The sequence below is a fragment of the Tasmannia lanceolata genome, unplaced genomic scaffold (genome assembly GCF_043159265.1).
Source record: "Tasmannia lanceolata isolate RefF3 unplaced genomic scaffold, GAP_Taslan_0.1 ptg000002l, whole genome shotgun sequence".
In the NCBI taxonomy this organism is placed as follows: domain Eukaryota; kingdom Viridiplantae; phylum Streptophyta; class Magnoliopsida; order Canellales; family Winteraceae; genus Tasmannia; species Tasmannia lanceolata.
Genome location: NW_027518679.1, coordinates 58,200,770 through 58,213,509, shown reverse-complemented (window position 1 = coordinate 58,213,509; position 12,740 = coordinate 58,200,770). Strand labels below are relative to the sequence as shown.

General features: G+C 38.7%; 1 protein-coding gene across 2 annotated transcripts; it reads left to right on the top strand.

Moving 5' to 3' along the window:
- Positions 1 to 237: 237 nt before the first annotated feature.
- On the top strand, positions 238 to 12,450 carry LOC143881410 (ras-related protein RABB1c). Of its 2 annotated transcripts, none has more exons than XM_077384461.1 (6): positions 238 to 382; positions 8,321 to 8,460; positions 10,606 to 10,688; positions 10,798 to 11,002; positions 11,099 to 11,167; positions 12,126 to 12,450. In XM_077384461.1, the coding sequence occupies exons 1-6, from the start codon at positions 295 to 297 to the stop codon at positions 12,216 to 12,218; spliced, it is 678 nt and encodes a 225-aa protein (XP_077240576.1). In that variant the 5' UTR covers positions 238 to 294; the 3' UTR covers positions 12,219 to 12,450. The 2 variants fall into 2 exon arrangements, with proteins under 2 accessions (XP_077240576.1, XP_077240584.1); XM_077384469.1 differs by lacking the exon at positions 238 to 382 and adding an exon at positions 436 to 625.
- Positions 12,451 to 12,740: the final 290 nt, after the last annotated feature.

The following is a 12,740-nucleotide window of genomic DNA, read 5'->3' as shown; positions in this document are numbered from 1 at the left end:
GGTTGTTTGACAATATCAGAGCTATTGCCTCACGGCAGGTCCTAGGTTCTAAACACAACAACTCCTACATATTAAAAATCCACGTGCATGGCCAACGCAAAAAGAAAGGGGCTACACATGAGGGGGAGGGGGGAGTGTTGAAGTATAGATGATCAAATAACACCAACACTTTTTATTTATTTTTGGGTGATAAGAAGAAGTCCACCTACAAAACCACCGAAAGGGTCGGTTGTAAGAGCTAACCGGGTTTTGATCCATTTGAACCAGACCAAACCAAACCGTTTTACTAATAACATGTACCAAGTTAGTGTGCGCATTTTTTTAGCGGGGCTAATTCCTGACGGTGGAAGTAATGACAGCGAGGACAAGCTTCATCAAACGCGTACGCCTCTCTGTACTTACTGCCTTTTCTAACTCCCCCTTTTAATCCTCTTATATAAACATTGATTGATGATCACCCTTTCATCTTTAATTCAATTTCAATTCAAATAGAATAACCCACCTTTTGGCTTTTCTTGCTTTTCCTTCTTAGCTCTGTCTTATCATATTCTCTCTACCTATCGGAGATCTGATCTAAGGATGTCTTACGCTTATCTTTTCAAGTATATAATCATTGGAGATACAGGTTATTCTCCTCCTTTTGATTTCAATTGTTTGGATCTTTTCTACATATATTTTTGAATCTAGGGTTTTCAATTTGGGAAGGAATTTTTGTTCAAGTTGATGGGATTTGGATCTCTAAGTGGGTTTTCCATGCAGAACCTTGGATGTCTGTATTTGGGTTCTTTTAATTTTTTGGAAAAAAATGTTTGTGGGATGTGTGCAATTCATGACAAACTTGGAGGCAAAGCTATTCGTTTATGCAAGGGCCTTGGAGAATTCTATGATTTTCTTTTTTATAATTAATTTGATCTAAAAAATTTTCTTGGCAATTTTTTTTTTCCTGTCCACAATTTGAAGGGAACTGATATGATTATGGTTAATTTAGAGGGATATCATCCTCAATTGAGGACCCTTCTAAATAAAAATTGTATATGTTTGCTTCCTATTATCTTTTCAATGTCTTAAAAAAGCAGGAAATTTTAGAAATATTTTTCCTTTCCAAACTTTTCGCCTTATTCTTGGAATCCAAACAGGGCCTTATAGAAGGAGTTGGAGGGTTTTATAGGTCTGAGGTTTATTATTCTAGACCCATGCTTTTCTGCATGTCTGAATTTTGTACTGATCATAGATCTTAGATATGTTTTCGATGGAAAACTTTGGAGGACCATTCTGGGTTGTAGTTCACAGGACAGATTTCTGTGCAATATCTGTTGAATTTTATGATAGTCTTCTAATTTGTTTGTGTGTGTGTTTTTCAATATTATTGCAATGCTCTTGAAGGCATTTTATAGTTTTTTTTTTAATCTAATATTTTGAAGCTGATTATTTATTTATGCTGAAATATGTTAAATTATCAGAATCTAGGTGTATGGAAAACTAGTCGATTTTTTAATTTTTAATTTTTTCTAAATGAGGAAATCGTGTATAGCATGTCCTGACTTCAAGGTGATCTTGGAAACTAAGCATTTTCTGTCCAAGATCTCTGGGGATTAATGGGGTTTTATGTTTGATTGCTTTGAAGTTTATGTCTCTAACCATAAACTTCAAAGTAATTATGGGATCTAGGTGCCTTTTTGTGTAGCACTTTGGATGGTATTTTTCTTAAATTTTCTATTAAGCTTTTCCGTCCAATGTGTGTGAACTTAATTTTGGATCCGATCACACTTGAATGTTTAGACATGGCTCACAGAGACAACCATGCTTATTTGGACAATGCCTCTATTTATTCTAATCTTGTGCTTTCCTGTGTCATATATGCACTAAATATATGGCTTTAATTCATTACTGTTTATTTAGATACGTTATGATATTTTTACAATAGATGTTGGAAACTCCTTGGGGGGAGGTGGGAAACGCATTTCGGAAACGTTTCCGAAACATGAAAAAAATTGGAGGAAACGTTTCCGAAATTTATGGGAAATGCGTGTGAAACATATGGAAAACTTGTGTAAAACATGTGTGAAACGTATGGGAAACATGGGAAAAACGTACGCGACACAAACAGAAAATGTATGTGAAATGTATGAAAAAAATATGTGAAGCGTGTGGGAAATATGTGAAACGTTTTTTAGAAATCACACCACAAAAAATTGTGGAATACATATTAAAAAGGAAAACAACAACATATATAGCAATTAAAAATGGAAATAAGTAAAAAAAATCTACTAAAAAATAAAATATGTAAGAAATATACATAAATCATCTATATATGCCTCTAATTTAAATAAAAATTACGAAAAAGTTGCATTCCTCTCACGTATCCCTCATGTATTCCTTGTATTTCATGTGTTTCCTTTGATGTTTTTCTATCGTTTCTAAACTGTTTCTAATGCGTCTGTCATACGTTTCTCATACGATTTTCTATTACTTCCCCGTTTCTCGTTTCTCTAATTTTCCCTCGTCTTTCCCGCTTTCGGTTCACGTTTCACTTCGCAAATTCATTTCCCAACCTGATAACTATGATTTGTACACATATGAACTAATACAACAGTTTATCTTTTATTATGTATCTGGGATGATGTATCAAGATATCTGTGTTTCTGGGGTTGCTATACTTACACATCGTGACTTCTCACACTGACACTGTCTGAGTCTGATATACGCAGGGCGCCTTGAGGGTTTCTTTCAATGCTTGCTTGCTGCCTAGTTCATTTCCTTATTCCTAGCATAAAAGCTGTCTAGAACATACTTTGGCTCATTTACATTTGCCTTTCTCTTATTTGTTGGTTTCATCTCTAGGACTTCTATAGTTTGCTAGTGTTAACTAACCAACTTCTCCAAAAGCTTAAGCTGTTGGAGAAAGGCGTTATTTATCTTTTATACTTTAACACTCCCCGCACGTGTGGCCCACTCGGCAAACACGTGGCACATGTGGTCCCACTTTGGGCCGACCATCACATGTGGATTTTTGCTATCTGGGAGGTTTGAACTCGAGACCTTTGGCTCTGATACCATGTTGATTGAGAGAGAGAGAGAGAGAGAGAGAGAGAGAGAGAGAGAGGGAGAAAGAGAAATTCACTTTAGGGTTTTTAATGGTTAGTGTATATACTATGTTAATACAAAAGTGGAAAGACCAAAATGTCCTAACACTACCCTTCATCTATATCACCGTGTATTCTTAACATTCCCCCTCAAGCTGGAGCATAGATATTGATCATGCCCAGCTTGATACACAGACTGAAAAAGACCTACACCCACAGCTTTTGAGAAGAATCCAATTGATCCTGTGATTTTACATGAGGAGTTACAATCTTCTTAGCCATAACCAACTCCCTAATAAAGTGGCAGTCAACTTCTATGTGTTTTGTTCTCTCGTGAAATATTGGATTGTTTGCGATATAAATGGCTGCTTGGTTATCACACATCATACTCATCGGCATTCGAGTTGGAATAGCAATCTCATCCAGTAGAGATTTAACCCGCATCATCTCACATGCAGTATGAGCCATAGCAATGTACTCAGCCTCGGCACTTGATCTAGCTACCACATTCTGTTTCTTGCTCCTCCAAGTGACTAGATTTCCTCCTACAAAAGTACCTACACCTGATGTTGATCTTCTATCTGTCTTGTTTCCAGCCCAATTTGCATTTGAGTATCCCACAATGTCTAATTTTTTAGAAGGTCTAAACACGATACCTTTCCCAGGTGAACTCTTCAGGTATCTAAGTATTCGGTACACTGCATCCATATGTGGTTGCCTCGGAGCATGCATGAACCGACTAACCATGCCAACCGCAAAAGTAATGTCAGGTCTTGTGACAGTCAAGTAAATCAGTTTCCCTACCAACCTTCTATAACTTCCAGGGTCATCCAGTAATTTACCTTGCTCTTGATCAAGTTTCACGTTAGGATCCATAGGAACCTCCACTGGTTTAGTCCTTAGCATCCCTGTTTCTTCTAGTAAGTTTGTCACATACTTTCTCTGAGAGAGACAAATACCACTCTTTGACTTTGCCACTTCAATGCCCAAAAAGTATCGCAGTGGGCCAAGATCTTTGATTCTAAAGTGTCTGCTAAGATGACACTTTAGCTCAATAATCCCCACATTATCATCACCAGTAACAATAATATCATCCACATATACCACCAGAACAATTATACCATTAGTTCGACGTCTCACAAATACAGAATGATCTAATGATGTCCTCTTCATCCCATACAATGCCCACTACCGCACTAAATTTGTCAAACCATGCTCGAGGAGATTGTTTGAGTCCATAAATGGACTTCTTTAATCAGCATACCTTACTAGACAACTCCCCCTGAGCAACATAACCTGGAGGTTGCTCCATTCACACTTCTTCCTGTAGATCCCCATGGAGAAAAGCATTCTTTACATCGAGCTGATACAATGGCCAGTGTAACGAAACGGCAACAGAGAGAATAACTCGGATTGAATTAAGACGAGCAACAGGCGAAAAGGTCTCAACGTAATCCAACCCAAAAATCTGAGTAAATCCTTTGGCCACCAACCTGGCCTTTAACCTCTCAATAGAGCCATCAGGCTGGTACTTGATGGTATACACCCAACGACAACCAACGACATGCTTTCCAGGAGGCAAATCAGATAAATCCCAGGTGTGATTTAGATGAAGAGCGGAGATTTCTTCATCCATGGCCTTCTTCCACTCAGGAGATGAGAGAGCCTGTTGCAAACTCTTAGGAACATACACAATAGACAAGGACAAAGCAAACTTACGAAAAGAATTAGATAACTGAGTGAAAGAGAGAAACTGTGAAAGAGGATAGCGACTAGTAGTACATGAACGAGTACCTTTACGCCATGCTATAGGTAGATCAGGAGAGGGGGACCCGTCCGACGAAGATGGAGATGGGTGAGGAGACTGAATTAGAACTGAATCGTCTGGAACCATATGGTTCTGTTGGGGAGATACCTGTAGTGGTTGAACGGGCGCTTGCACGGAAGATGGTAGAATGGGCTCCTGCACAGGAAGAGGAAGTGGAACATCAGCAGATACATTCTCATCCTGAGTATAAGAACGAGGTTTATGGGAAAGTCTCTGGCCTGTTGGAGAGAAAAAAGATGCTCCCTCAAAAAAAGTAACATCAGCACTCACAACATATTTACGAGAAATAGGATTCCAACATTTGTATCCTTTTTAGTGCGAGAATAACCAACAAAAACACACTTAGTTGCCCGAGGAGATAATTTATCGTGCCCGGGACCCAACACATGCACATAGGCTACACAACCAAATACACGAGGATGTAACTCAATGACAGGACGAGATGGAGAAAGTACAGAAATAGGTGTGCGACCTTTTAAGACAGACGAAGGAAAATGATTAATTAAATGACAGGCGGTTAACACAGCATCTCCCCAAAACATCTTCGGGACATGCATAGTAAGTAATAAAGTGCGATTCACATCTAACAAGTGTCTGTTCTTCCTTTCAGCCATCCCATTTTGTTGTGGGGTGTAACTACAAGAAGTTCGATGAATAATACCATTAGTCTTACAAAAATTTTGAAGTTCACCTTTAACATACTCAAGGGCATTATCAGAACATAAGATACGAATATGAGAATCAAATTGCACTTGAATTTCTTTATGAAATGACTGAAAGATAGATAAAAGTTCAGACCTATCCTTAAGCAAATACAACCATGTCATACGAGAATGATCATCAACTAAGGTCACAAAATACTTAAAACCCAAAACACTGTTAAGCCTTGCAGGACCCCAAATATCAGAATGAACAACATCAAATAGCCGCAAAGCACGATTATTCAAACGACAAGGAAAAGACGCACGATGGTGCTTTCCTAGTTGGCAAGCATCACAATCTAAACTAGAAAGGAAATGTAAAGAAGGAACCAGAGACTTCAATATGGGCAAAGGCAGATGCCCAAGACGATAGTGCCACTGAAGCGGAGAAACGATAGCTTGACTTGCCACAACAGTCTTTCTTAGATCACATTCCAGATAGTAAACTCCACCATGCTCATATCCCTCCCCCCAACCCCAAATCGTCCTCTTCGTCTTCAGGTCTTGAAACACGCACGAAGAAGGAAAAAAAGTCACTGAGCATTGCAAGGTTTTGGTTAACTGACTAAGATGGATAAAGTGAGGAAAATAAAAAAGACTGACCTGTCATATGCGCAAAGGCTCCTGAGTCAATTACCCAAGGATTGGACTCCTGGGAGACAAGAAGGGCATTAGTACCTGGGGCGGCAAACGTAGCAATGGAGGAACTAGTAGATGGTGGAGTCCTTTGATTATGAAGAAGAGTACTATATTCCTCAAGTGATAATTGTACAGAAGTGCCCTCAGATGAAGCTGATATGCCTGTATGAGATGATCCAACCTGTGGTACGAAGTCATCTGCAGTATAATTGGCATGAGTGCCCCAGGTGTGTGGTCTCCCATGTAAATCATAACAATAGTCAATAGTATGACCAGTAAGGCCACAATGGATACACCTCCTCCCTTCATGACCACCTCGACCACGACATCTGTCTCTCCCACGCACACCATGAGTCACAACTCTACCACCAACTGAACCGCCTCTAGTACTAGTAGTGTCACCACGACCACGAGAGAGGCCCCCACGACCACGAGCACCATGACCCCTATCAAGATTAAAGAGTAATGCCGAGTTATCTATCATCACGGGAGTGGACACAACAAGTGGTAAAGTGGAAGCCTGCTGAACTCTTGAATAGACGGTGTGTATATCAGGAACACCACCATCTCCTGCCAAAATTTGACCTCGAATAGTCTAGAGGTTGGGATCTAAACCAGAACGAAATTTGGCTATCTGAAATTCTGGCCGATGTTTCTCCATAGCTTTGACATCTGCTGAAATAGGATGATATAAATTCAATTCCTCCCACATAGCAGGAAGGGAGGCAAAATACTCACTTAAGGGCTGACCATCTTGCCGAGTTGTAAAGATATTCTCATATAATTCATAGACCCTGGAGATATTTCTGTCATTAGAGTACCAACTCTGTACTCTTTCCCAAACACCCTTAGTAGTCTCCATAAAGATGCAATTAGCACTAATGTGTGTTTCCATACTATTCCACAACCACGACATAACCACATAATTTTCTTGTTCCCAATCAACATATTTTGGATGTGTTTTAAAGGGAGGATCTGCTAAGATATACTTTAACTTTCCTTTTGCACCAAGGAACACTTTCATAGCTTGTTTCCACAACAAATAATTTTTTCCATTAAGCTTAATTGAAGTACCTTGGAGATTAACTCCATCATTAGTAACAGTCACAATTTGGGTCATTAGTAACACTACCCTTCATCTATATCACCGTGTATTCTTGATCCTTATTGATTTTCTTTATTCTTTCCTTCCTATTGATCTCTTCTCCCTTGAGATTTGCAACACATAATACACCGTCGTCTTGCAAAGTTGAGTTTGGGGTGATCAACGTCATCTTTGGGTGTCATTTTTTTTTTTGTATTGTGGTAGTGGTAGTGGTGTTTCACTGTTTCCAATAATGACTTGAGGACTTGAAGTCTTGTTTAATGCCTCGTCTTCTCATTTATGTGGTTCTTGTTTGGTAAGATTCGGTTCCTCCTCCTTCGTGCATATATTTGGTGCATCTTGATTGTGTTTATGCAGAAATTATAGCTATATATTGTGGTAGAGCATTTATGCTTCTATGTGATTGGTGATGCACGTGCTAATTATTATGGGATCGACAACCATTTGTTATTTGTATTAAGGGCTGTTTGGTGTGCTTTTTGAAGAGTAATATTGTACAAGGGATGATATATGGGAGAATCTAGTGAGAACAAAGTGACCCAAATTGTGACTGTTACTAATGATGGAGTTAATCTCCAAGGTACTTCAATTCAATTAAGCTTAATGGAAAAAATTATTTGTTGTGGAAACAAGCTATGAAAGCGTTCCTTGGTGCAAAAGGAAAGTTAAAGTATATCTTAGCAGATCCTCCCCTTAAAACAGATCCAAAATATGTTGATTGGGAACAAGAAAATTATGTGGTTATGCTTAAGCTGTTGGAGAAAGGCGTTATTTATCTTTTATACTTTAACAGCTAGTTTGCTGAAACAAATTTTAAAATTATCATGATGTGTGAATTCATTTTATTTTTTTAAGGAATATGCTTCTTTTCGTTATTTAGGTTTCTAGGTGATGAATCTTTGTGGAGAAGGATTTATTCTAGTTCAGTTGCTTGACATCACATATTTCATTCTCTATTCTGCAGGAGTGGGAAAATCATGTCTTCTTCTGCAGTTTACTGACAAGCGATTCCAGCCTGTTCATGACTTAACCATTGGTGTTGAATTTGGGGCCAGAATGATTACGATTGACAATAAACCTATAAAGCTGCAAATATGGGATACGGTTTGTTCGCTTGTCCTTCTTGTTTTGGTTCTCCAGGTCTACATGATGATTGCAAAAAGAATGTTGAATTTATATTTTTGCTTAGGGTATGCTTGGGGCGCAACCCAATTGCATTTTGGATGCAGTTTGTGTGTAAAGTTGCAATACCGAAAATGCAGTTGGGTTGGTCATTTGGATCCGTTAAAGTTCAAAGGTCTTTTCTTGATTTGTGAGCAACTCTTGCTTTGACTGTTTTCTCCATATTAAATGGTAAATTGTATTGTTCAGTGATCTTAATCTTAACGATTAACCTCTCTGCCCTGCTGAAATAACCTATTGCTCATGGCAATTTCTTCACTGAATATTCTTATTTCATAGTTTTTTTTACAAATAAGGACTGAGGAGCCTTGTGCCTCGCATACAAATTCTGATAGACAGGTAGAATCTTGTTTTTCAATAATCCAATAGCCTCTTAGGACTGTAATTAGTTGAAGTCCCTGGACCTTGAGATCCTTGCTCATCATAAAAGGTACCCATGTTTATGAATTTATGTATGTTGTGTTGGGCCCCATTCAAAAAAAAAATTGTACGTTGTGTTGGGTTGATATAGAGATCAACGTTGAAGTGGAGCTGGTTTACTTGGCCTACATGCCTTTTATGCTTGTGGTTGAGACCTGGTTGTGTACAGATTCAAGGCCTGTTTGGCTCCACGTCTGGGTAGATTAATTTAGTTTGCTAGAAGTGCTAAGATAAAATGAACCCATTCAACTGTCCCTCCTTACCACCTTTTAGATCAAAACAGACTGTACGAAAATGTACAGACCATACATACTTTACTGAGATGGCAAAGGACTAGCTATTCATTCAGTTTTTGAGTTTTCAACTTCAATCTCAATTCCCGAACTGAGAGTTTGATCAAAAGGTCAGTAAGGGTTGGTTGTGTATTTGATGGGAAATCATGTTGTAGGAAGCTTTTTCGATTTGGAGATGATTCAGAGAAGCTGTGATGATTTCAGACATATTATGGTGGTCGGCTAGATAACATTTTGCGCCTCACACATGTATTTTTTACTCATCCTCGTGATTGTCAAACTCCAGCAATCATGTGTAGTTTATTTGGATATTTTGTGTAGGTGTGATTTCCTACTGTTCCTACGTCCTGTTTGGAAAAGATGTCGGAGGTTAATCAGAGTCTGAACAACCCATGTGGTGGAGAAGTGATTCATTTTGGTGCCCGGAATGGTATCCCCACTTTACAAATCACAATTGCAATGCTAAATTGCAGTTCTTGCATGGTCAAGGTCTACCCTATTGTTCATCAAAAGCAGAGAAAAAATAAGTTTCTTGGATAGAAAGGTTTCTGAAACAGATCTTGATGATCCCGAATCTTCCTTAGAAAGTCTGGGTAAAAATAACTTACCCAGCCTTGTTCTAAAGTAGGGAGTGTCGAATAAGTGTCTGATATATAAAGCAAGATCCATGAAATCAAGTGAGGAGATGCATCCCCTGCTTCATACCATGCTATATTACGGAGTCCCTTGGAAGAGTTGGATCATTATCAGAATTTTCAAGCAGATTGTCCTAGAGTTGCTCATCGTAGGCCTACCTTGGAGCTTCCAGCTGTACTCCCTTGTATGCCTAGTCTTTTCACAACAGTCACATTCCAACTTATCTTTCTCATCAGAAGCGGTTTCTCCCCTGTCGTCTACTCACAGTTTTTACTAACACATTTTCCGTCTCTATGGGCTGCAAATGCTAGAACTGACCTCTCCTGAACAACGGGATGTAGCATGCACTGCATCTACTCTTCTCCCCCTGAACAAATACATATGCCTGACCAAGTGTGGGGAAAGGATCTCAACCCAAGACCTTAGCTTCAACCTGATCATACTCAAGGTTGAGTCCTGCCAAGAAATCACATATTTGCTACTTGTAAGAGGCTAATAATACTGGTATTTTGGACCTTGATCTTTTTTCATTTAGAAGCTATAGCAGTGTGGTCGCTTTGATTTTAGTATGAGAAGTTGACTATAGTTATCATGACGATCCATGCTCATGCTCTGTAGATTAAAATCTTTACTTATAGTTTATTGCAGCATTCGATAGCTATGAAGCTATTTTACTTCAATGGTATTAGATGATACTGAAGTCTTTATCATCTTACAGGCGGGCCAAGAGTCGTTCCGATCTATTACAAGATCCTACTACCGAGGGGCAGCTGGTGCACTGCTTGTCTATGACATAACCAGGTAAATATGGTTTGAAATGGATGACATGGAACTCCTCGTCGCCAACATTAAAAAAGATGCTCATTTCAGTGGTTATACGCAATTATTTTTGTTGTTTTTTTTTGGTCAGGAGAGAAACTTTTAACCACCTTGCAAGCTGGCTGGAAGATGCGAGGCAGCATGCGAACGCCAACATGACTATTATGCTTATTGGGAACAAGTGTGATCTTGCCCACAGAAGAGCTGTCAGCACAGAGGAGGGCGAGCAGTTTGCTAAGGAGCATGGACTGATATTCATGGAAGCATCTGCAAAAACCGCTCAGAATGTCGAGGAGGTGAGAAGCCTTATGACTTCTACGGTGAAAAATGTTTTTACACATGAAACCTTTGTATTCAGTTCAGCTAATTTTCTTTTCACAAAAACTTTCCAGGCATTCATAAGCACGGCATCCACAATCTACAAGAAGATCCAGGAAGGGGTCTTTGATGTATCAAACGAGGTTAGCTTCCTTTTCTCTTCTACATGGGCTTATGGTGTTATGATTTCATTATGGAAAAATTGGAAAAACAAAACAATTCTGATTTTATTTTGCATGGAATTGTTACGTAGTCTCAACCTTATAAATTTTCAAATGGATACTATAGTTCTTCTAAATTGTACGACATCAGCCGTCCTTTGAAACTCCACCACGTTTTATTCAGATCACATGAAAGCTGACATTTGCAAATACTTGCAGGAGTAGCACTGATGACTGTGCAGCAATGTGGTAATATCTTTCATATGAGAAAGAAAAGGGTATCTCTATCGCTTCTTAAGCGATCGAGAAGGTTTTTTGGCACCCTATCATTTGTCGTAGCTATAAAATTTGTTTTGTTTTTTTCCAATTTGGGCAAATATGTGACTGAATGTAGTAATTTCTTGTGCAAGTGAGTTAATTGCGCACACGAAAATTCAAAGGATAAGCTTCTTATCATTGTATCAATGCAAATGAGTCAATTGCACTTGAGAAAATTCTTAGGACAAGCTTATCATCCTCTGTTTCAATTTGGCAATTCTGTTCTTCAAAAAGAGAAAATTTTGTTCGCCGATTGCCAACTGATCCTTGGTATTTGGATTTTGAGGGTGATGCTAGTTTATACGATAGTTTCAAAACTCCCCTGAGTCGACTCCCTTCTACCTTGGCCACATTCTTGTCAGTGTGTTTTGCCCTACAAAGTCAATCCAAACTCCTTTGACTTTTTTGAGCTATGATCACGTGAACAGAATACTCAGCCATGTCGACTGAGTATTCGACCGCGTTGTACTAAGTCAACTAGTATTTGCTTTGGTCGTGTTTTGACCCGTATCCACATCTTGAGACACTGGTTTATACCTTCCAAGTAGTTAATATTCTAAGATGCATTTGGTTGTCTCTCCTGGCATCGCTAACATCTCTTCTTATTGTTTTTCTCACTCAGTCTTATGGAATCAAAGTTGGATATGGAGGAATCCCGGGCCCATCAGGAGGAAGAGATGGATCTGCCTCTCAAGCAGGGGGGTGTTGCAGCTGATGTTTAGATCATACTGATTCAAGGGCCCCTCTGATGATTCTACTATGCTCTCTTTTCATTTCTTACGTTGAATGTGTGAATTGAATTAGTTATTTGTTTCACTTGAGAGAACCTGGAACTTCCTGAGCTGTGGTATATGGAAATATGAAATATTGTAAATCTTCTCTGCTTTCTTCTTTGATTGTTTGTACATCTGACAGTAATTCAAGTTCTATTCAGTTCATTTTAACTACATGAGCAGTCTGAAAATATTCAGGTTAGATGATTTCCTGAAACTAATTATTCCAAATAGTACAAATTTGCATGTTGTTTAAGTAATTAGAAATTCTCCTCCCTTTTAGTTGGGCATTTAAACAGTGGAGCATTTAAAAGTTTGGATTGGAGGAATTTTATCTAAAAGATTGGAAAAAGTTAGGGACCTGTTTGGATTGGAGGAATTTTCTCGAGAGGTTTAGAAAAGGAAAACTTATCAAGAATTTCTTGTTTTTCCATTGTTTGACTATGCATGAAAGAAAGGAACTT